The 26151-nt window shown below is 45.7% G+C and overlaps 1 protein-coding gene across 6 annotated transcripts in view; it reads left to right on the top strand.

Annotated features, from left to right (window-relative positions):
* LOC147024119 (inactive tyrosine-protein kinase transmembrane receptor ROR1-like) overlaps nucleotides 1-26151 on the top strand; it is a 155906-nt gene that overhangs the window by 115357 nt on the left and 14398 nt on the right. For 4 of the 6 annotated variants that reach the window (XM_085883697.1, XM_085883699.1, XM_085883700.1 and 1 more), the window contains 3 exons: nucleotides 8495-8694; nucleotides 9183-9386; nucleotides 19107-19244. In XM_085883697.1, coding sequence (XP_085739823.1) covers nucleotides 8495-8694; nucleotides 9183-9386; nucleotides 19107-19244 — 542 coding nt within the window. The remainder of the gene's footprint in view (nucleotides 1-8494; nucleotides 8695-9182; nucleotides 9387-19106; nucleotides 19245-26151) is intronic. The other 2 variants (XM_085883698.1, XM_085883702.1) reach the window with 1 other exon arrangement.

The raw sequence follows: 26151 nt of genomic DNA, 5'->3' as shown, positions 1-26151 counted from the left end.
AGAGAGGGTAGGGGAAGGAGGAAACTTTGTGGATGTGAAGAGGAGCAGCTTGATGGGGTATGAGGGGGAAGATTTCAAAGGGAGGCGTGAGGGGGAGAATTGAGAAAGAATGGTGAGGGGGAGAAATGATGGAGAAAGTTGTGGGGGAGCTTTTGAGAAAGGTGAGGAGGAAAAGAGAGGAGTTTGCTTTGAATAGGAAACAGGTGGTTGATTTGTGAGGGAACGGTAAGAGGGAAGCTTTGAGGGAGAGGGGAGATGATGAGAGCAGGTATGGCCATGATGGAGGAGGGAGAAGTGACGGGTGGGGAGAGGGGAAGGATGAGACTAGGTAAGGTATTTTGGAGACGGGAGCAGGTGGGGGTAGAAACAAACATTGAGGGGGTGGGAAGAGGTATGATGAAATTTGAGGGGGTGGAAAGAGGGGAGGAAGCTTTGAGAAGAGGGAGTGGTGGGGTGGAATTTTAAGGGGAGGGGTGAGGGGAGATATGTGAAGGGGGACATTTGGGGGAGAAGGGTGAGAGGAGAGAATTGAGGGAGAAGGGTGAGGTGGGAGCTTTTGGGAAGGGTAAGGGCGAAGTTTGGTTTGGTGGGTGGGGGGTGGTGGGGGGGTGGTGGCTGAAGAGAGTGAAGTTTTCTTTGAAGAAGGAGGAGGTGGCTGAATTGAGAGGGAGGGAGGGAAGTTTTGAGCGGGAGGGAAGAGGATGAGAATGAGAGCAGGCACGATCATGGGGGAGGAGGGAGCAGGGAGGGGTGGAGAGAAGGGAAGGATGAGACTGGGTAGTGGTATGGTAGAGGTGGGAGTGGGCGGGGTGATGGTGCAATATTTGAGGGGTTGTGAATTGGGGGAGACGTGATGAGAGGAAAGAGAGAGAGCGTGTTTGAGATATTGAGAAGTGTGTTGAATGAGAGTGTGAGACATTTGTTAGGTTGGAATGGAGAACAGATGTTTGAAAAACATACAGTTTGGGATACCAGAAGAGGTGTTGGCAAAACAGAGGACAGTGGAGAGATGCTCGGATTGGGGGTGGGGGCAAGATGGGAGGAGTAAGGAGGGGTTATAAACAGAGAAGAAGTTAGGAGGGATATTTAAGGAGGTGGGATGAATTTGCACTGAAGTTGGAAAAAAAGAATGATGAATAACAGAAGACGAACAAGCATTGAAAATTGGGATTTTAAAAAAGTGTCGGTCAGAGATTTATTTAAATACCTTGGAAGATGGATGGAGTGCAGAAAAATTGATGGAGTGGAGAAAGGAAGCATTTTAACAGATGCAATTTTTCGACACGGGATGAAAGAAAGGTCTAGTCGAATTGAACACAAGATTTTAAAGAAGAAACGGGCAGAGAGGGGAAGTTGAAGCATTGTAAGAGACTTTTAATTTTTTATTTTTTGAAGATGAGGGAAGAGGGGGAAAGAGTAAAGGAAAAGTTTGAAGAAAAGGTCGTGAAGGTGTGTGATGAATACCTTCATGATGAGAGTGGGATTGGCAGGGAAGAGAGAAGAGAAGGAAGAAGAAGTAGAGTTGGTAAGGAAGTCACGTGGTTACGTGGGGTATAACGTGATCAGGGAAAACGTTGTTTTTGTTGTATTTTATGTTATTTTATTTTATTTTAAAAGACATGAAGCAGAGGGTATAGTTAGGAGGGATAGAAGGAGGGTGGAAGAAAAAGTGGAGAAAATAAGAACTGATGGTAATAAGGAGAAAATAAAAAATAAACACAATCGTACACATGGACTGGAAGACGAGTTGGCCTCAGGGAAACCTGATATGACAATACCGACGAATACTCACCAAATTAGCACAAGTTTTCAAACAAAACCGAACTCGGAACACACAGTAAACATGGAGCCAACAAAATAACAGTCAAAACGCGACAAACAACGACCCAAAACTTATCTTTGAGAAAGTCGGCAGAGACCCCTGGAGAGAACCAACCTTCGCTCAAAAACTGGAACCAGAATGATGAAGCTTCAGAATCTTAATCTCAAGAATGTAATTTATTTCCACACATGTGATAATCTCGAGACTATTTTAACCTGAGCCAAATTTCAAAATTTAAACTGCAGAATTGATCCTCACAGCAATTCCAACTGCTAAAAAAACAAAAGCTTTCATTTATCCAATTCACACATTCTTTGGCACCCTTTCCTCTCGACCTATGGAGATTTGTATGGTAGCGAAGGGGGATTGGGAGGAGGTTAGCATGAGGGGAGGTAGAGAAGGCAGTGTGAGGAGAAGCAAAGGGGGAAGGGAAGGAAAGGCAGTGTGCAGGGAGGGGGAGGGAAGGCAGCGTGAAAGTAAGGGAAAGCAGCTTGAGTGGAGGGGAAGGCAGCATGAGTGGAAGGGAAGGTAGCGTGAGGGTAGGGGAAGGGAAGGCAACATGAGGGGAATGGAAGGCAGCGTGTGGGGTGAGGAAAGCAGCATGAGGGGAGGGAAAGGAATGACAGCATGAGTATAGGGGACATGAGAGTAGTGTGAGGGGAGGTGAAGGCAGTGTGAGGGGAAGGGAAGGGTAGGTAGCATATCAGGTGCATTAGCGGAGCGATAAAATGCACCCAAACAACAACATTTTCTTTTTAACTGCCGGGTTCTACATAAAACCGGGTGGGAGCATTGAAAACCCATGTTGTCTCTCCCGAAAAAGGCCTGCCCATATGCATGCTTCCTCGCACATGCAGCGACCTTTGCTCCCCTCCAGTCGGCTCACTCAGAATCAGATTCATACACGACTATACTCTGGAGATGATGTCAGTCCTTAACAGCACCCCATACACATTCCTCCAACCTCCTCATGGTCCATCCGACCCATGGACATGCACCGGCGATATACTCATCCTTTCACTTGCACACATGCACTGATTTCCCCACACCCACACTGCATGGCACGTCCCATGTGACCTGGGTACGAGTTCTGACCATGTATCCGTGAAACCTGCGCACCACACACACGTGACTGAGCATGCAGGCATGCAGATACAGTCATGTTAACCCATTTGTACCATGTCCATGTGTGCTGTCTGCATTCCTCTTTGTGCTTGCAGCAACTGCCGGCTAATAATATATTGCAGCTGTTAATATACTTATATGAATATTTTGTTCAGAAAGCATATCGGAAAAAAAACAGGAAAAATCAAACTGCGTACAGAATTTCCGGAAAAAGCACCTCTGTCGACTCCCTCATCATGGATTGTAAAAGCAGGTTAGAGAGCATGGCATTGTGCCAAATTAGGGGGTTCAATTTGATATACACAGATATAAATGTACTGTATATCCCCACGGGGGGGGGGGAGGGGGAACCCTCTCATGGACAGGCCCTCGCTGCTCCTATGGTTGGCAGTGTGCCCCGGAAGCAGTGGAGGAAAGAATGGTGTTTCTATATGTGGAGGAATTGTGTGCTCAGCTGGTGGGTTTCCCAGATAGCTCAGATGGCAGAGCACTGGTACAGTTTTCCAGAGGACATTGGTTTGATTCCCAGCCCAGATGGCTCAGATGGTGGAGCACTGGTCCAGTTTTCCAGAGGACCTGGGTTTCATTCCCAGCACAGATGGCTCAGATGGTGGAGCACTGGTATAGTTTTTCCAAAGGACCTGGGTTTGATTCCCAGCACAGAAGGCTCAGATGGTGGAGCACTGGTCCAGTTTTCCAGAGGACCTGGGTTTCATTCCCAGCACAGATGGCTCAGATGGTGGAGCACTGGTATAATTTTCCAAAGGACCTGGGTTTGATTCCCAGCCCAGATGGCTCAGATGGTGGAGCACTGGTACAGTTTTCCAAAGGACCTGGGCTTGATTCCCAGTCTGGGCCTGTAATATATATATATATATATATATATATATATATATATATATATATATATATATATATATATATATATATATATATATATATATATATATATATATATATATATATATATATATATATATATATATATATATATATATATATATTGTTACGGTTGTGGAAATTCGCAGAACACCATACAGGTCCTTAGTTCAGTTATGCCGATAAGTCCGTGTTCAGTTCGATTTCCCCACTGTTGTTTAATGGGATTTATTTGTGTGGGCAGGGCTGTGATCTTTGAGTTAGCCATTATTCTTGGCTATCGTTATTTTGGACCAACCACACCACCAACCACCTTTTCCACAATCGCCCAACCACACCACCCTCACGACCACCACACAATGCCAACCACGCCACCATTACAACAACCACGATCACCTCAACCACCAACCACCTTTTCCACAAGCGCCCAACCACGCCACCATTACAGCAACCACGATCACCTCAACCACCAACCACACCACCAATCACCATCTCCACAACCATGCTGCAACCCTCTCCCCATCAAAAACCATCTCTGCCATGGAGAAAGAAGAAGGCGTTCCGATAACGCACGGATTTTTCCTCTTACTTTCCCGCGCTTCGTGACGAGGGAGGGGCGAGTGGAGAGAGAATAAAGAAGAGTGACCGGGAATGACTGCTACGAAAAACCCCGACCCACGAGGAAAACGCCCCCCTTCTGGAAGTTTCCCGCAGGAGCTGGAAGGAGGGCGGGGCGGGAAGCTAAGGGGAATAAAAGCCCGCGCTGGAAGAGCAAAGGGGGCTGTCGAGCGTCTGTCGAGCTGTCTTGGTCTATGGGTTGGTTGTTGGTCAGGTCGGTAGAGGTCTCGATCTGGGTGGAGCAGAGAGTTGGTGGAGGTCTCGGAAGTGTGGAGTTGTGGGCAGCCGCGTTCGAGCCTGGAGTTCCCGCAGTCGGTGAGGAGCTTGAGAGGGTCCACCGAGGGTCGCCCAACCAAGTCACCACGAGGGTGAAGGTAACCTGCGGCGGCCTCTTGGAGTTCCTTCGGTCAACCAAGCTCCTTGGACATAAAGGCCTTCGGGTCCAGTCTGACTCCCTTGCCTTTGAGGGGGTCTTTCTTTGCTTTTATTTGTGTGAATGTTGTGGCACCATGTCCCGCAAGTAGAACTGTGTAAGTGCTTGTAAGTAATAATAATAGACGGTTGTAGTTCTTCTGGTCGTGTTTTTCTTTGCCTTGTATAAATGTATACGTGCATGCCTGCATACGTGCTATTATAAATAAATGTCTTTGTGTGAATGTTAACCCGTTCGTCGTGTCCTTTTTCCCGAATTGAACTGCTGTTTTGCTCTCGGAATAATAGCGGGCCTTTTAATAGCCAATAAAAGAATTGGGTCCAGCGAGGTCTCGCGATAATACACCGCTCGGTTATCCCAGAACGGAACGAACCGCTTCAGCGGTTCGTGTCCAAGCAGACCTCGCTGAGGTACGGTCTTTCGGTAGTCTGCCCGCGCGAATACTTCGGTATATCGATAATTCGGCGATTGACCCTGTCGCGCACGGGTAGAGTGTTGATTCAGCCGTGGTGTGCGTTTGGAGCACACCCGTGACTGGTTTCCGGCGTTGTTCCGGAAGGTCGGATTGAATTGTCCGTCCGGTGGGTGAGACGGCTGCCATTGGCAAAAGCGGCAGTCCGCACGCTGGGCGGGCGGTAAATTCGTAACAATATGTTAGTGTGTACTTACTTATTGTGTCAGCATATAAACCGTATTTCCCCATTGTGGTTGGTCACTCTCCTGCATTTGATTTTTCATTTTGTGTTTTTTTCATTTATCTATGTTTTCATTTACGGATCCTTTCCGATGGTTCTGCTATTTTTTTTCCTGGTGTATTGGCTTCGATGTCTGTCGACACCCAACATTGCTGTACTTCCCCATTGTCTCGGGTCACTCACCTGCTTGTTTTTTCAACATTTTTTTTTCATTTATTTATATTTTCATATCTGGATGTTGTCCAACGATTCCATGAATTTTTCCTGTGTACCGGCTGTGATGTCCATCAGCAACCAAAATTTCAGCTTTCTGCATCATCCAGAAGTTACAGATCTTTAATATCAGTGAGTGACTGAGTTAGTCAGTCAGTGGTTCGAAGATCTTTATATATTACTAGCTTGGTGTGCTTACACATTGTGTAAACATACGAACCGTGCTTCTCCGTTGTCTCAGGTCGCTCACCTGCATTTGATTTTTCATTTATTTATTTTTCGTTTACTTATATTTTCATTTACGGATGTTGTCCGAAGATTCTGTGAATTTTTCCGGATCGGCTTCAATATCTGCTGGCACACAAATTACCATGCTTCCCCATTGTCTCGGGTCGCTCACCTGTATTTTTTTTGTATACTGCTCCTTCCCAATTCTACACGGCGCCATGCCTGACTTCATCACTGGGCGCCAAAGGGAGTACTCAGTTTTTACTCCGTTTTCTTTATTGTGACTTTCAAAATCGAAGGTTTTTCTCGTACATTGGTCAATCAATTTTGTTGTTCGGTCTGTTTGTCTGTTTGTCGCCTACAGGTCACTATTTTAAACCAATCTTCACAAAACTTCACCACATGGTAGAGTTTGTCATAAGGAAGAAGCATATTGTTTTTGAGGTCATAAGGTCAACATAGGTCAGAGGGTCAACAACTTAGGAGGTATTTCTAAAATCCTCAATTTTCATCTCATTGACTTGAAGTTTTCAGAGGATTTGCAGATCAGGTCACTGAATTCAACCAGCCAATTATTTTTGAGGTCAACCAAAGCCAAAAGAACAACTTGGCCGAATTGCTGAAATTGTCAATTTTCATCCGATTGACTTGAAATTTGAAGAGGATTTTCATATTTGGTCATTGAATTCAACCACCAATTCTTTTGTTGCTCAGATTTGTTTTATGGATTTTGCAAGTATTGTGATCTGCACAACGTCGTCTTCTTGTTTGTTTGTCTGTTCGCTCGCCTCCAGCCCAAACTGCTCAACTGACCATACTGAAATTGTCGGAGATTAATTGTACCCACCCAGTGAAGTTCTTTCATTGAAGTTTCATTAAATTTGGTCGACCAAAAAGGTCTACATAGGCCAATATAAGCCAAATTTTCTAAAATCCTCAAATTTCATCCAGTTGACTTGAAATTTGAACAGGACTTGCAGGTCAGGTCAATGAATTCAACCACTTCTTACTTTTAAGGTTATCAAAGACCAAAAGGTCAACATAGGCCATAAGGTCAACCCAACGTAGGCCAAATTATTAAATTGTTTCTAAAATTGTCAATTTTCATCCGATTGACTTGAACTTTGAAAAATACTTACAAATCAGGTCACTGAATTCAACCACCTATTATTTTTGAGGTCACCATAGGCCGAATTTCTAAAATCCTCAAATTTTATTCGATTAATGGATTTGGACGAAATTTTGTGGAGAGCTTGGCTATCTGACCAGGACAAAATGGTTAAATTCTGGTAAAGATCTGAATCTGGATCCGGATCTGAGAACTTTTAAAATGATTCTTCACCATTGGGAGATAGGGCCAAAAACGACACAGCAGAATATCTCAAAAAGTTGAGGATGGATTTGGACGAAACTTAGTGGGCAGGTTAGGTATGTAACAAGGAAGAATTGATTTGATTTGGTGAAGATCCATATCCAGATCCGAGAATTTTTTTGAATGATTCTTTACCATTGAGTGATGGGGCTAAAACAACATATAGCATGATATCTCAAAAAGATATTGATGGATTCTGCAGAAACTTTGTGGACAGGTTGGGTATGTAACAAGGAAGAATTGATTCGATTTTGGTGAAGATCTGAATCCAGATTCAGATACAAGAATTTTTTTGAATGATTCTTCACCATTGAGTGATGGGGCGAAAACAACATATAGCATGATAGATATCTCAAAAAGTTGTGAACGGATTCAGAGGAAATTTGGTGAACAGGTTACGCATGTGACAAGGAAGAATTGGTTCGATTTTGGTGAAGATCCGAATCTGGATCTCAGAAGTTTTTTTGTCATTTTTCACCATAGTGATAGGGCTAAAACAACATTATCGCATGGTATTTCAAAAAGTTGTGCATTCATTCGGACAAAACTTTGTGGGCATGTTGGATATGTAACACCGAAGAACTGGTTCGATTTTGGTGAAGATCCAGATCAGGATCCGATAATTTTTTTAAGTGATTCTTCACCATTGAGTGATTGGGCCAAAATGATATATAGCACGATATTTCAGAAAGTTATAGACGGATTCAGATGAAACTTGGTGAATGACTTGGTTTAGTGATGAGAACAAGCCCATTAAGTTTTAGTTCAGGTTCAAATCCACATCCGGCTTATCAATGGGATACAAAATGTAAACGAATCAATCTGTCAGAGGTATGCACTCTATGGAGTACCCTGCTAGTTACTTCTGCAGCCTTTTATGGTGTTGCCTGTAAAATATAGATTTGATCTTCCTTTATGAGTTTATGATGATCCGAATATGACATGAAAGAAATGCAGATTTGAGCTTGCTTTACATAGATAATGATGTTGAGAGGGGGTTAAGTTATATAGCTGTGTCAGCACAGCATGTAATGAGAGCAAAAGGAGAATCAGGTTGTGATGTACATTAAGTACATTGTGAAGTTCACCATAATAACACTACTTTTCAGATCCTCATGAGAGCAGCAAGATGGAGATCGTGTACATTCTCATCCCAAGCTTGGCAGTGCCTTTGCTTGTGGCATTACTCTTTTTCCTCATTTGCCTTTGTCGTAACCATCACAAGTTGTCTACTTCACCACCTTGTACACCTGGGAAGGCTAACGGTCGGCATGAAATTGAACTGTCACTGCTTACATCACCCAAACAGGTATTCAGTCTTCTAAAGTTCACAGAAGTGGAGCTCATAATGCGGATTGTTAAGCCTTCTAAGTCACACCATATCTTTCTTTGAACCTTACATAAGCACTTGATCATCTCTTGAGAAAATAATTTATAACTGATATTTTGCTCCAGATGGTCTTCATGCATTTATTCTTCATGACTCTTTCACTTATTTATTATTTCCCTTGCAAACTAAGGGGGCATACACTGGAGATTAGCAAGGACAGGGAGCTCCAAGTTGAGAAAGCAAAAATTGAGGAGAAGAATGGGAAAGGGGGGGGTGGTAGAAGAATATGAGATTGAAGTAATGAGAATGGATAAAATGGACAAAGATGGGGAATATTTGGTGTAGCGTTAAAAAGTTCCACCTTTTTGGGATGTTGGAATTTTATATGTAGTTGGGTATATAGCCTTCAACCATCTCACTTGCATTCCTATCATTCTTGTCGCCCCTCTCATTGCATCTAACATCAGCAGCAGTGCAAGCTACGAGAGCTCCCTCCCTCCTGTGTCCAGCTCTTGGAGGAGATCGGTGAGGTTCCTTTTGGGAAAATCTTTCGGGGACTTCTGCTACCACCATCCAACCCACATTCTGTCAACTCAGTCACTTCCACCTCCATTCCACAGTCAATTGCAGTCAAGACTTTGCGGGACCCAACGGATGCTCATCTTTGGCAGGTGTGCAATCACTATAACACAAGCTTCTTCACTTGATAGCCAAGTGCTCAGTAACTTTAGTATTCAGGTTGCTCTAAAAGCATCACACACCCATTGGGAGTTGTGGAAAGGGTATCCATCCACCCCTAATGGAAGTGGGAAATCATTTGCAAGGGTTTGTGACACGATGACGTAAATACAGTAACAAAACTGTGTCTGTATCAGAGCTGCGTCAAAAATCAGGGTGCATGGCAGATGAGAATGACTCATTTTGACACCTTACGAAAGGGAGGGTCATGGCTCAGGAGTTAAAAGTCAAAGGGAGTGGGACTGATAGTAAAAGGCCAAAAGCAGAAAACAAGATGGGGAAAGGAGAGGGGTGATAAATACACTAAAATACTCCCAAAAAAGGAAAGACAAAAGGGAGAGAAAAAAAAAGGAAAGGGGAAAAAATAAATAAAGAAAAAGGAGGAGAGGTGTAAGATCGGTTGGTTGGTTGTGCACCACACAGAGTGTCAGTTCTGCTGAAGCCGTTTCCTCACTTTGTTTACAGTCCGAGGTGGGTTCACTCCGACACAGGATACTCGACTGAGAGTAAATGAATTTGGAATTTTTCCAGGGTGCCAGCTGTAGCTGACCTACTCTTCATGAAGGAAACCGTGGGAAATTTAACATCCACTAACTAATACCAGCAGAAGGGATGCCCAGTTTCACATCCAGCCAAGCGATGGAGCAAACACTGATGCATTGCCTCACACACGGAACACCAGGGTGACAGTTTGCAGCCGGACTGAGGTTCGAACCTTGGATAAACAGGTCAGAAGCAAGTGCGCAAACTTCTGGGCTATCCTGTTACCCCAGAGGTCAGGGGAATTAAACAAAGGAAATTAAAAATGGGAAAAACAAAGAGCAGGAAAAAGATTGAAAATTTGTAAAAGATGTGAAGTGTAAATTCATGAAAAATGCTCATGAATCCGATGCAGGGCGAGTTAGGGTTAGCAGTGCTCCTAAAAATGAGCATATCCCCCCAAAAAAATTATTCTCCATGTTCTTTATGTTTTGGACCATCCAGAGTGCTTAAATGCCAAAAAATACCAAAGAATACCATGTGCCAAAACAAATGTCAGGGAAGATTGAAGAGTTAAGCAAGTGGCTTGGAGAGATCCGGTTAGCAAGTTGCTCAAGTGCTCGAGACAGTTGAGACTTATTTCCAAAAGTACTGTATTTCTTTATTTTACTGGATCTGCTCATCGTGGATCTGGCCAACACACATTTGACACACATGGACTGACAGACAAATACACGTCACAACACAGGACTGTTAGATGAAACAAACAGCCACTGAGTTGAGGGAAGTGCCGTCACTTCCCAGGGCACTCCGGCTACCAGCGCCACCACAATGGCGATGAATTTCTCACCGCACTCAGTGTAGCGTTTCCTGAGGAGTTTCTTCGTCCTCATGGATTGCAACCTATGGGGGATCGTCTGTGCTCTTATCCTTTCAAATTCTGATACTCAAGCAAGGAAGCAACATGTACCTTTTTTGTTTTTTAAGTCTTTGATATGACCCATTTGGTGTTTGAACCGCCAACCTCCCAGACTCGGAGTGACTCTCTCACCATTACACCATGAAGTGATTCCAGAAGTTGACCAACACTATTTACAATCAATTTCAAAGGTTGTGATAATTAACCCAACATATTACAACAATATTTTTCATTCTATGGTATTTCTCCACTTTGCAATTTTCTCTGTCCCCTCTGTAAATCTCAAACATCGTCCAACATTGTCTTTTGCTATACCTACGAGACAGCTTCACGAACAACAACCATGTCATTATTATTATTTTTCATGCGATACTATTGAGTTTGTAAACATGAATGGCTCCCTCATTGCACTGTTCAATGAAATCACAAGTTCAGATTATATAATGCTCTGTTATGGTCAAAAAACAGCTTCAACAACGGTTCAACATTCTCTTGCAAAGGTTTCACAAAAATAAAGCACGACAATTTAATTTAATCGGTTTATATTTAGGGTAGTTTTAGAACCATACCAATGCAGATGATAAAATAGATTAAAACATAAATCCAATCACTCGTGTTCCTGCCCGTCAGTATTTGTCATTCAGGGAATAAATTCCAGAATTGCCATGATCTTTGGCCTACCCTCTTCAGAAGTATATAGTCTTACATGGTTCATGAAATATCAATTTGTGTTGAAGTACAAAAATGCACGTGTTATAAATGTTGAGGTATAAATTTGTGTGTTCTGTTAATGAGGTGGTGATAAAGTTCAGGCCAGATTGGCAGAATTGCCCGAGAGAGTGGTTCGCGACCAAAAAACCAAACTCCCGTCCAGACGTAAACACCGCCAGGACACGTCAGGAGACAAACACCATCCAGACAAAACCATCATCTGGATATGTCCAGAGACAGAGACAAACAAAGAGAGAGGGGAGGGGAGAGTGAGAGACGAGATGCGGGAGGAGGGTACTGCACTGTATTGGGATGGGGTAGACCAAGGATGAGAGAGAGAGGGTAGGGGAGTTAGCAAAAAAAAATGTTATGCTTTATGAGCGTGCACACACACACACACACATACACACACACATACACACACATACACACACATACACACATACACACACACACACACACACACACACACACACACACACACACACACACACACACACACACACACTTGGCCGATATTGGCAATTTTTTGGGAATCGGCAGGTTGAAGTCAGTGTGATTTTCAATGACAGTACTTATTGTATACAACCCATAAACCTTGAGTAGCTTCACTGAAAAACAAAGTTTCATTTACAAAGATGTTTCTGGGTTGTTTTTACAAAAAATTTTCTTTATAAACAGCTTCGTGTGAGGGGTGGTAAAAATTTGGCTCGGTGATTTAGAAAACACGTTAATATGGCAAACGGCTTGAAAATTGGGTGTTATTTCACAACTCGCTCAGTGTGACGGAGCACGAACCACTCGCTCAGAGTGATAAAGCACAAACCAGTCGCTCAGGGTGACAGAGCATGAACCACTCGCTCAGGGTGACGGAGCATGCACCACTCGCTCAGGGTGACGGAGCACGCACCACTCGCTCAGGGTGACGGAGCATGTACCACTCGCTCAGGGTGACGGAGCATGCACCACTCGCTCAGGGTGACGGAGCACGCACCACTCGCTCAGGGTGACGGAGCACACACCACTCGCTCAAGGTGACGGAGCACGCACCACTCGCTCAGAGTGACGGAGCATGCACAACTCGCTCAGGTTGATGGAGCACGCACCACTCGCTCAGCCTGACGGAGCACGCACCACTCGCTTAGGGTGACGGAGCACGAACCACAAATGCATTAAATCATATAGCTCAATGAAGCTGGTTCCCTGAAATAAACATTTCAGAAAATCGGCCATTTTGCCTGCTCGTCTGTGCTCGTGTCACGTGGTACATCGGTGTCCGCGCAGATGATTTAACTATTTTAAAATAACCATTTTTTTGACCAGATTTACTTTGTTTCCTTGTGGAGCACTTCAAGAAACCTCCGAAAATGTATACATACAGTAGATCTGGCAGATGTTATGGATAGGCAGTCCCTCTGGGGGACAGGCTGTCAGGTCTCACAGTGAAAGCATTAAATCACACAGCTCCATGAAGCTTGTTAATTTTGTGAAATGAGAGCGAGAGATGAACCTTCAGAGTTTAGTGAAATGACTAAATGAAAAGACTAAACTTCAGAGTTTAGTGTTAATGTGAAATGAGAGCGAGAGATGAACCTTCAGAGTTTAGGCTTTATTCCATTTGATTGGAGCCGCTTCTGTGGGCACACCAGGAAATACAGGTTCAGCTAGGAGTACATAAGCAGTAACGTATACATGTGCAGTTAACCATTGCAGACTAAATCCGCGTAAGCACGGAGTTCGATATAATCTCCATTCTCACCAGTCAATGAGCACCTTCAGTTAACGAGCATCAAGTGGACAGCCGATGTCAATAGCAATGCCCCGGGGACAATCACTCGTGCCGCAGAGAGACATCCCCTTATACGCGAGACGCACAACATGTGATCCCGCGTCATGTCCCTCGATTCACGTTAATTCACCACAGTCACATTCCTAAATTTTTGGTTCACTCAATATAATTCTCCAAACAGTAGGAGAAGATAAATTTAATGATTTGGAAATTTCACATTTTCTTGTGTGTTTATGGAGAAGGGAACATAACCTTTTTTACTTAAAGTCAATATGTATATCGGTTTCGTTATAAGACTCGTTATTTCTTTAAATTATCAGATTTCACAACAGAATTTGGCACTTATTTATTTAGTCCGGACGATATCCGATCCTCAAAACCGAAATAATATTTTGATGATATCCTTTAATTAGTCCATGAGAGTAGATCGTGGAAAATCGTATCATACAATGCATGAAATCACTCCAAGCTAATTATTTAAAAACTATATAAAATATATGTAAAAAAGCTTTCATTTGTCAAATCCACACATTCTTTGACAGCCCTTCCTCTCCTCGACCTCTGGAGAGTTGTATGGTGATGGAGAGGGGTTTGCAGGAGGATATCATGATGGGAGGGAAGAGAAGGCAGCACGACAGGAAGGGAAAGCAGCGTGAAGGGAGGGGAAGGGAAGGCAGCGTGAAATGAAGGGAAGGTAGCACGAGGAGAAGGGAAGGCAGCCTGATGGGTGGGAAGGCAGCACGAGGGGAGTGGAAGGAAAGGCAGCCTGATGGATGGGAAGGCAGCATGAGGGGAAGGGAAGGGAAGGCAGCATGAAGGAAAGGGAAGCAAAGACAGCACCAGGGGTAGGGAAGGCAGCATGAGGGGAAGGGAAGGGAAGGCAGCATGAGGGGAAGGGACAGGCTATAAAATGTGCCCAAACAGCAACATTTACGTTTTTAACCGCCGGGTTCCAAATATAACTGGTAGGGAGCATTGAAAAACACATGCTATCTACCTGGAAAATTACAAACTAATCTATCACTCCTTTTCAGTCCCCTTAACATATGGAGAGGAGTGGAATAGAGTCAGAGGGGTGGGAGAGGGGAGGGGAGAGAGTGGGAGAGGGGTGGGAGAGAGAGAGATGGATATGGTTTGAAGGAAGAATAATTGGGGTGGGAGGGAGAGAGAGGGAGGGAGAGGGGGAAGGGAAGAGAAAGGGGAGGGAGAGAGGGAAACAGAGGCAGAGGGGTGGGAGAAAGAGAGGGAGAGGGTGGAATAGAGAGAGGGGTGGGGGGAGGGGTGGGGTCAGAGAGAGAGAGGGAAAGGAGTGAGAGATGGGAAGGGGGAGAGGGAAGGATGGTAGGGATTCCATCAGATGTGATGTCCAGTTAAACAGCATACATATTGATGAATCACCCTCCTTGTGAAACTTCGGGATGACAGTTTATAGCTTGATCGGGATTTGAACCCAAGCTAGACAACTTAGAGTGAGCCTGTGTACCTCTCGGCTATCCTGCCGTGATGTTAACAAAACATTTCATTTGCTCATTTAGAATGTAGTTCTGGAGAGCTTACGGGATGGCGCGTCATCCATCCGTCCGTCTGTCCACAAATATTTTGAACTTCTTTTCTGAAACTACATGAACGTTTTCGCTGAAACCTGACGACAACGTTCATCACCATGTATGTACCAAAGTTTGTTCATTGCATAAAAAAAAATCTGCCCCTAAAGGGATCTATGGTGGTTGCCCCCCAAAATAGGTATTTGCTTTCTTCTCAGATACTACACATGCAATTCTGGTGAAACTTGACCAAAACCTTCAACACCCGTGACGTACCAAAGTTTGTTCACTGCAGGAGAAAAAATTGGTCTCTCAGGGGGTCTAAGGGGGGTTTCCCCAAACTATGTATTTACTTTATTCTCCTAAAGAATACACACAATTTTGATGAAACTTAAACACAACCTTCAACACCCATGATGTACCAAAGTTTTTTCACAGTATTACAAAATTTGTGTTCTGAGGGGTCTACGGAGGGAGTTTAGAGGGGGGGGTTCCCCCTCTAGGGGAAGATAGAGATATTTGCCCAAGAGATATTTGCTTTCTTGTCCAAAATTAAACATACAATTTCGATGAAACTTGACCACAAACTTCATAATCTGTGATGTACAAAAGTTTGTTCATGCCATTAAAAATAATGAGGTCTAAATGGGTCTATGGGGTAGTTGCCCCCCAAAAGATGTACTTGCTACCTTCTCAGAAACTACACACACAATTCTGATGAAACTTAACCACAACCTTCATTGCCCATGATATACCAAAGATTGATCACACCATTAAAAAAAATCGGGGTCTAAGGGTGTCTACGGGGTAGTTGCCCCCCAAAAGATGTACTTGCTACCTTCTCAGAAACTACACACACAATTCTGATGAAACTTAACCACAACCTTCATTGCCCATGATATACCAAAGAGTGATCACACCATTAAAAAAAAATCAGGGTCTAAGGGTGTCTATGGGGTAGTTGCCCCCCAAAAGATGTACTTGCTTCCTTCTCAGAAACTACATACACAATTCTGATGAAACTTGACCACTGCCTTCATCACACGTGATGTACTAAAGTTTGTTCATAGCATTAAAAAAAGAAAATCCATAGGTATTTACTTTCTTCTCCATTACATATTTTGTGGGTCTTCCATGCCTACCAGTAGTTCCCTGGTTATCTTATCCAGCCACAACCAGGTCAGTACCCAGGGGTATTGCCCCTATGTTTTATTTATTTATTTGTATTTATCTATGCCGAAGTGACCACAGAACAATGCGGGGCAATCGCAGGTGAGTGGCCCTTGGATATTTTTCAAGTCAATCGATATACAGTATTCAGTGACCGGGCGAATGTTGTTGAGTGCAGGTGACTTATGCACTCCAACGAAATGGTTGATAAGGAACGGCTTGCTTGGCAAGTGATTAGCGATCGCCAAACCATCATATTAAACACATACTTCCCGGAGATGCCTGAAATGTTATTTATGTCCGAATTGGACAAATGAACACTTCTTTTTTTGCAGTCAGAACTGCTACAAAGTTCAACAGTGGAGCTTATGTTTGGTAATTTGGTTAGTTTAAGAGATTTTCGAGGTTATGGCACGTGCAGAAATGAAATAAAGCCTCGGACGCTGGCGTCTCTGGGTGTTAAGTATTGCAATGTATTCAGCAATTTGTAGCTATGATGAACAGGCATTCGATGATATGAGTGAGGAAAGTTTAAAAAAAAAAAAACTTTATCGTTAAGAAATCTTTGTGGCCTGTTCCAAATTGGAACATGGTATGAGGAGGCCAAATAAAAAAGGTGACCTGCGAGGTAACCCAGGATGTGCCTTAAGGCTCCTTTGAGAGCAATGTGGCTGAGGATGTACCTGATAAAGGATATAATTCACTAAGGCCATTAATTAACTTTACAAGGGGTGTTTTAATTAACCCGAACACCCAAATTTCACTCATTCACTCCCTTGGTGTTCCCTTAATATCCATGCAATGTTTCACACTGCTAGATTTCTTGCTTTTGGAGTTATGGATGACACACAGACGCACACACAGACGCACACACACAGACGCACACACACAGACGCACACACACAGACGCACACACACAGACGCACACACACAGACGCGCACACAGACACACACACACACACAGACGCAGAAATTATTTCTTTCCCGATTTGATTCTATTTCGATTTTTATCCCCCGCCGCGTGGCGGAAGGGGGATATTGTTATCACCCGGGTCGTCCGTCCGGCTGTCCGTCCGGCTGGCTGGGCGTCAACATTTATGGCGTCAACATTTATAGCTGTGAGTGCGATAACTCAGCTGTTCGCCATATCGATTTGAAATTTGGGTCACACATGTACCACCTGAAAAGGAAGAACGCTATTGATTTTGGGCGTGGCCGGCTCCAAGATGGCCGACTGGGGCGGCGTCAACATTTATAGCTGTGAGTGCGATAACTCATAAACTGTTCGCCATATCGATTTGAAATTTGGGTCACACATGTACCACGTTAAAAGGAAGAACCCTATTGATTTTGGGTGTGGCCAGATCCAAGATGGCCGACTGTCGTGGCCATATTGAAAAAAATGCTTTTTCGCCATATCGATTTGAAATTTGGGTCACACATGTACCACCTGAAAAGGAAGAACCCTATTGATTTTGGGCATGGCCAGATCCAAGATGGCCGACTGGGGCGGTCGTCCGGCTAGCTGGCTGGGCATCAACATTTATAGCTGTGAGTGCGATAACTCATAAACTGTTCGCCATATCGATTTGAAATTTTGGGTCACACATGTACCACCTGAAAAGGAAGAACCCCATTGATTTTGGGCGTGGCCGGATCCAAGATGGCCGACTGGTGCGGTCGTCCGGCTAGCTGGCTGGGCGTCAACATTCATGGCGTCAACATTTATAGCTGTGAGTGCGATAACTCATAAACTGTTCGCCATATCGATTTGAAATTTTGGGTCACAAATGTACCACCTGAAAAGGAAGAACCCTATTGATTTTGGGCGTGGCCAGATCCAAGATGGCCGACTGTCATGGCAGAGGTGCGAACAGGCAGACACGAGCCGGAGGGTGACACAACTCCGCTTTATTGCCTCGAGCGAGAGGGTGGGCGTGGGATGCCCGCAACTCCGCTTTATTATGCACTCGATGCACTCTACAGGCACACGACCTACAAGACACTGCTAATGATACCACATGCTGCGACTGATGCTACTGGTGCTACAAGTCCCTAGCGGGCGCGAACAGCTATATGCATTGCAGACACGTGACTACCATCACAACTCCTCCACGCCCCCACAACGCTCTACGCATTGTGCTTTGCACGCGTATGCCAATACGCCACAGTGGCCATATTGAAAAAAAATGTTTTTTCGCCATATCGATTTGAAATTTGGGTCACACATGTACCACCTGAAAAGGATGAACCCTATTGATTTTGGGTGTGGCCGGATCCAAGATGGCCGACTGGGGCGGTCGTCCGGCTAGCTGGCTGGGCGTCAACATTTATAGCTGTGAGTGCGATAACTCATAAACTGTTCACCATATCGATTTGAAATTTGGGTCACACATGTACCACCTGAAAAGGAAGAACCCTATTGATGTTGGGCGTGGCTGGATCCAAGATGGCCGACTGGGGCGGTCGTCCGGCTGGCTGGCTGGGCGTCAACATTTATGGTGTCAACATTTATAGCTGTGAGTGCGATAACTCATAAACTGTTCGCCATATCGATTTGAAATTTGGGTCACACATGTACCAACTGAAAAGGACGAACCCTATTGATTTTGGGCGTGGCCAGATCCAAGATGGCCAACTGGGGCGGCCATCTTGAAAAAAATGTTTTTTGTAATAAATGGAAAACCGCTTATCTGATTTCAATTATTTTTCAATGGCGGGGGATTCCCCATCTCTGATAGTATATTTTGGATTGTCGACTTCAGTCTCGCTTGGAGAAACTCCATGCAGTGTATTTCTTTTTGCTGTGATCTGCTGAAAAGTGTCTGTGCTTGTATCTGCATATTGAGCTGCTGTACTTCAATATAGCAGAAGTATGTTGCAGACATAATAAAGCACAACTGCCCTCCTTTTCCACATGCTCCATGAAAGCCCCAGCTGAGGGAATCTAAATTTCGTTTCCGACCATCATAAAGTGGAGATGGTCAATGTGGACCAACAGAGGAACAGTTTAAAGCAGATATCCTTTCTGCACCAACAGGAATTTCTCCATGAAGCTCGGCTGATGGCAAACCTGGTGCACCCCAACATCTGCTGCCTCGTTGGTGTCGTGTCATTAACACAACAGCCAGTTCCTGGGCCTGGATCCATGTCTACTCCCCAGTCTCCATTGCAACAGGTGAGTTCTTTTTGGATATGGGCAAATTATATTATTGTGTCAGCAAATTATATTGCGTGTCAGGTCAGGTTCGATCTGTGACCTGCTACAGGTACCATGTAAACCTGTACTAACCTGTTCCATGGTCGGGTTGTCGGCGACTAAACCGTCTCCCCCACCAGGTTTTCTGGTGAGGAGGGTGTTTGGATATGGACACCCAGCAGGATTAAAAACAAAACCTGTCAAAGGGCGGAGGAGCTCCTTGTGAGCCAACGGCCATCCATATCTAGTGCCCAACTGTGTCTGCGGACGTCCTCCTGCAGTTGGGGTCACTTCTTATTAGGAGGTTGGTGGCAGGATTTGCACTCCGGCCACCGTAAAACCCTTCATTCCGCAAAACGCAAAAACGCAAAAAAATCTGAAAACCCACTCCGTGGGAGTACCTCCTGTGCAGCTTCCCTTCGCAGGGCAGCTCACCGGATGACGGGATTGGGGCAAAGCCTTCGGGACCCCCAATCGTTGATAGGAGGGAAACCACGGGGTAACATCCCTGGGTCAGATTGCGGGAGAGTGTGTCGGAGTGGTGCTGAGGTGTCGTCCACCAGACGGCGGTCTCCTTGGGTTAACCTGAGGCGGTCCCTTCGGGTGGGTGCCTGGAATGTCCTATCCCTAAGAGAGGATGATCACCTGTCTCTGTTATCATCTGAGCTCAAGCGTTTGGACATCGGGATTGCAGCTCTCTCTGAGGTTCGGAGACCGGATTGCGGCGAGATAATGGTGGGTGGTTACACCTACTATTGGTCTGGTCGCTCTGATGGTTACCATACCCAAGGAGTTGCTGTAGCTGTGTCCAATAAGCTGACCCCAATGATAATTGAGGTAACACCGGTCAACGAGCGTATTATGAGATTAAGGATTCGTCACTCCTTAGGTGTCATTTCCCTGGTCTCTGTTTATGCTCCGACTGAGGCGAGTGATCTCACCGTGAAGGATGCATTCTACGCCACACTCGAGTCTGTGGTTGATCAGTGCCCCAGACGAGATACACTTCTAGTCTTGGGGGATTTCAATGCATCGACTGGAACTGATAGGGACGGTTATGAGGTGTGTGTTGGTCCCCATGGGTCAGGAACTATGAACCAGAATAGCACTAAGTTCCTTGACTTTGCAAGAAGTCATGGACTTAGGGTGGCTGGTTCATGGTTTCAGCGCCCACAAGCTCATCGCTGGACTTGGTATTCCAACGCTGGCGGTGTGGCAAAGGAGATTGACCATGTCCTCATTGACGGTCGTTGGAGGATGATCCAGAACTGCAGGGTCTACCGGAGTGCTCAGTTCCTCAATACTGACCACAGGCTTGTTGTAGCAACTCTAAAGCTGCACCTTAAATCCTGGAGAATGGTACCATCCCAGCCAAGGCTGGATGTTGCCAAGCTCAGGGATGAGAGAGTAGCTGAGGAGTTTGCAAACAGGCTGAGTGGACACTTGGGGGGTCTGGGTGCTTTGGGGGGTCCTGAAGAGTTGTGGAGCGCCTTCAAGACCACCGTCCTTGATGTTGCCGGTGGATGCCTTGGAGCTCACCGCAGGGCAAAGAAGAATTTTGTCTCTCAAGGGACACTGGATACCATTGACCAGAGTCGCAGGGCCAGGCTGAATGGCAGAGCTGAGCTGTTCAGGGAGCTGAGGCGTAAAACTGTACGTGCACTGAGGGTGGACAAGGAGGCCTATGTGCGAGGAATCTGTGAGGGGTAGAGCATCACCTGTGGACAGGTGATTCTCGTCCCGCTTACAGGGGAATTCGCGCATTACGTTCATCCAAGCCCATCCCTCGGAGCACTACAGTTCGAGCAGAGAGTGGTTGGCTCTTGACAGAGGAGTCTGAAGTGAAGGCCCGCTGGGCCGGTTACTTTGAGCGGTTGTACCAGGCTGATCCCCCAACTGTCGAGTTGGACGTCAAGGGTGTTACAATCCCTGTTGCTGACCCTCGAATCAACTGTGGTCCACCTACGCTTGTGGAAACACGGGCTGCGGTGAACCAGTTGAAACGGGGCAAAGCTCCAGGGATCTGTGGCATCCATGCCGAACTTCTCAAGGCTGGTGGAAATGCTGCACTCGTGTCGTTGCATGCAGTTTTGTGCTCTGCCTGGAACACAGGCATCATCCCAACTGACTGGAAGAGGGGCCTTGTTGTCCCTCTCTGGAAAGGGAAGGGTGATCGCCAAGACTGCAACAACTACCGAGGGGTGACGCTGCTCTCAGTGCCGGGCAAGGTCTTTGCTCGGATAATTCTCGATAGGGTTCGCCATCATCTGCTTGAGCACCAGCGTCCAGAGCAGTCAGGCTTTACACCAAAGAGGTCAATTGACCGTATCCTTGCACTTCGTGTCCTCACCGAACGCAGACGAGAGTTTCGGCAGGGGCTGCTTGCAGCCTATGTTGATCTCTGTAAAGCGTTCGATTCAGTGAATCGGGACGTCCTCTGGAGGATTCTTGGTCTTCGTGGGGTGCCACCAAAACTGATCGATCTGATGTCTGAACTCTACTCTGGTACTGAGAGTGCTGTGAAGTGTGGTGGTACCATCTCTGACTTATTTCCAGTTGTTACTGGAGTTCGTCAGGGATGTGTACTTGCTCCCACACTTTTCAGCACTTGTATGGACTGGATTCTAGGGAGGATGTCGGAGAGATCAAGTTGCGGTGCGTCATTTGGGAATGTCAAGATCTCGGACCTTGACTTTGCAGATGATGCAGTCATCTTTGCGGAGACTTTAGACATCCTCTTGGGGGCCCTCAAGGTGCTGAATGAGGAGTCGGAGCCGTTGGGATTACGGGTTTCTTGGGTCAAAACTAAGATCCAGGCTTTCGGTGACATCTTGGATGCTGCTGTCCTGTCTGTGTCTGTTTGTGGTGAGGATGTTGAGGTCGTGGAGAGATTCACTTACCTTGGCAGTGATATTCATGTCTCTGCTGGCTGCGAGTCAGAGGTCAATAGACGTCTGGGTCGGGCCTGGGGAGTCATGGACTCACTGGATCATGGGGTGTGGCGCTGCCGGTACCTGTGCGGGAGGACGAAAGTCCGAGTCTTCAGGTCCTTGGTACTTCCAGTCTTGCTCTATGGGTGCGAGACTTGGACTCTGACCAAGGATCTGAGACGGAGACTTAATTCCTTTGGTACCAGGTCTCTTCGGAGAATCCTTGGCTATCGCTGGTCGGATTTTGTGTCCAATGAGCGGTTGCTGAGAGAGACTCGGATGAGATTTGTTACCTGCATAGTCCGTGAGCGTCAGTTGCGGCTGTATGGACATGTGGCTCGTTTTCCTGACTCTATCCTGCTCACCAGATTCTCTCAGCGAGGGAGTCTCATGAGTGGAGGAGGCCAGTGGGTCGACCACATGCCTCATGGTTGCAACAGGTTGACCATCATCTCAAGGAGATGGGGATGGGCCTGGCATCTGCCTGGGGGATGGCCAGACGGAGGCCCCTGGAGTACCGGCGGAAAGTGGACGCAGCGACGTGCTGTTCTGGCACATGCTCCCATACCTGACCTGACCTATATTATTGTGATTTTGATTGTGCTGCTATTTGGAACACCCTTTAGTTTAAAGGCAATTTTGTACCTTATGGACTGAATACTCAGATTATTTCACATCCTATTGGGCTTTTGGTGAATGTTTTGCTTGCTGTTTAATGTACAATCTGTAATTCATTTTGGAAAGAAAGAAAGAAACTTAATATCTTTCTGCCAAAGTGAATAGAAAGGATCATCATGGCAAACAAAGAACAGCTCATATGCACTGCTCTGGTGGCCACTGACAGACCTGGACATACACAATCAGAAATTGGTTGTACATGTTGTTTACATGAAATTGTAAATATATTTTTGACCATTGTGCACTCTACTTTTGGGTAGTGGTCCAATGTAATGCACTGCTGGAGAACTCCAGCCATAATAATCCATTTATTTATAAGTAGCAAATACCTCCTGTCGCTTTGCTGATGGGAATACGAGAGGGGGAAGGTGGAAAAAAAGAGGGGGAAGGGAGACAGAGGGGGGAGAGCAAAGAGGTGTAGGGGAAAGGAGAAAGGAGGGAGGGGAGCGAGAAGAGGTGGGAGCAAGGAGGGGTGGGGAAGTGAGAAGAGGTGTGGGAGCAAGGAGGGGTGGGAGAGTGAGGAAGGGTGTGGGAGCAAGGAGTGTTGTGGGAGCGAGGAGGGGTGTGGGAGCAAGGAGGGGTGGGGGAAGGGAAGACAGTGGGAGGTGAGATGAAGGGAAAGCAGACGTGTGGTGGAGCATTAATTACGAGTCATACTATCTCATTAAAATGATTCTGCATAGAATAACACTGAAGATGGAAACGAAACAATGTCTGAAATCCATTTTCTACCAGCCATACTATAAACATAGCATGGAGACAAACAAAACATACTATAAACATAGCACGGAGCCGGAACACGTTTGGAGACAAAACCCACCGAATGCATCCAGAGCCAAGCTGTCTGGACACAAACACTGCTCGGACACATCCGAAGACGAACTCCCGCCCGGACACGTCAGGGGACAAATTCCCACCCACTATACGAGGTGTGTTCAAAAAGTATCCAACCTTAATTTTTCATGTGTAAACAAATGAAGCTGGGGAGGCGTGGTTTGGTGCACGTATGTAGGCGATCCTAATCTGTATGCGTGAATATTTTCCCGCCTGCAGAAACTGTCAGTCGCCGACAGACCGCCGATGAGTGAGGAAGTGTAAGTGAGCACCGTCGTATTTTCGTTTTTGACAAAATGACGGATCACTGTGGTCTCATCGCCAGTGATCACTGTGTTGAAGAAGTTGGGATCGCTGTTCACAGTCTCCAGCATGTCCTGTGCGATCTCCAAACAGAGTTGTTTCTGCTCGATCATTACCAGCTTTGGCACGAACTTCGCTGAGATTCTCCTTAAGCCCAAATCCTCAGTCACAATGGAATGGACGGATCCAATGCTGACGCCCGCCTCGTCTGCAAGTTCTCTGATCGTGATTTGACGATCTTGCATCAGCAGGGTCCTCACTTGGTCAATGACGATCTTATTTCGGGATGTTGAGGGCCCACCAGAACGTGCTTCACTTTCCACTGATGTGCGACCATCTTTGAAGCAGTTGTAGCACTCTTTTATCTGTGTGGTGCCCATTGCTTCGTTCCCGAAAGCCTGTTGAATCTTGCAGATCGTTTCCACTTGGGAATCGCCAAGCTTTACACAAAATTTGATGCAGTAGCGTTGTTCAAGTTTTTCCATCATTTTGTCAAAAACGAAAATCCGACGCGCTCACTTACACTTCCTCACTCATCGGCGGTCTGTCGGCGACTGACAGCTTCTGCAGGCAGGAAAATATTCACGCATACGGATTAGGATCGCCTCCCTAGCTTCATTTGTTTACGCACAAAAAATTAAGGTTGGATACTTTTTGAACACACCTCGTAAATATCGCTTGGACGCGTCCGGAACCAGCTGTCCAAAGACAAACACCACCTGGCCATGTCCAGAGACAAACCCAGATAGGACCGGAGACAAACACCGCCCGGACATGTCCAGAGACAAACACCTGCCCAGACATAAATACCGCCCAGACACATTCGGAGATGAACACTGCCCAGACGCATCCAGAGACAAACACCACCTGGACATGCCCAGAGACAAACACACCTGTCTGGACATAAATACCGCCCAGACAATTCTGAAACAAACACCGCTCAGATGAATCCGGAGCCATTCTGTGCAGAGACAAACTCCTGTCTGGACATAAATACCGCCCAGATACATTCAGAGACAAACACCGCGTGGATGCATTTGGAGCCAAGATGGCCAGAGACAAACTCCCGCCCAGGTACATCTGGAGACAAACCCCGCCCAGATATAACTACAGTCCAGAGAGAGGGGTGTGGGAAGAGGGTGCTGCACTGTATTGGGAGGGGTTATAGCAAGGATGGGACAAAGAGAGAGAAGGGTGGGGGTAGGGATATTAACAGAGAGAATATGTGATGCTTTATGAACAACTCACACACATGCACGCACGCACACACACACACACACACACACACACACACACACACACACACACACACACACACACACACACACACACACACACACACACACACACACACACACTCTAGTGCTTAGCCGATATCGGCAATTTTTCAGGAATCGATAGGTTGGAGTTAGTGTGATTACCCACTATGGTACAAACTGTATACAACCCAAAAACCTTGAGTAGCTTTCACCGAAAAACAACGTTGCGCTTATATCGACGTTTCAGGGATATTTTCACAAACATTAATCTTTATAAACAGCTGCGTGTGATGGGTGGAAAAAATATATTAGTTCGGTAATTTAGAAAACACGTGAATACGGCAAACGGCTCAGAAATCGGGAGTTATTTCACAACTCACTCAGGATGATGGAGCATGAACCACTCATTCAGTATGACGGAGCACGAACCACTCGCTCAGTATGGCGGAGCATGAACCACTCGCTCTGGGTGACATGGCACGGCAAAAGCATCCGCAGTGAGGAAACAATTTGCTCAGAATGATGTAGCGTGTCACTGCTATTGATTGAAGAGTGCTCGGCAAGTGGCTTAAGCACTGAAGCAAACACTCCATTTAAATGGTTGACAGGCAATGGCTGGCCAGGCTGTGGCTGCATACCATATAGGATCCCTTTAACTTTAAAGCCGGACTTCATCTCGCATGAAGCAGTTAAGAAATAAAATGAATTCATTCAAATAATGACTTTATCCACAAAAGAGTTGCTGTTTAATGTCGAACGTCCCTGGACACATCACAAAGTTTAATTCCCCATGAAATAAACATTGCAGATAATCAGTCATGTTGCCTGCTCATCTGTGCACGCGTCATATGGTACGTCATTCGCGGTCCACGCAAATGTTAT

The sequence above is a fragment of the Eptatretus burgeri genome, chromosome 6, assembly GCF_056783735.1.
Source record: "Eptatretus burgeri isolate ZD-2024b chromosome 6, Ebu_testis_v1, whole genome shotgun sequence".
In the NCBI taxonomy this organism is placed as follows: Eukaryota; Metazoa; Chordata; class Myxini; order Myxiniformes; family Myxinidae; genus Eptatretus; species Eptatretus burgeri.
The sequence above is the reverse complement of the archived record's forward strand: the minus strand, read 5'-3'. Positions and strand labels throughout refer to the sequence as shown.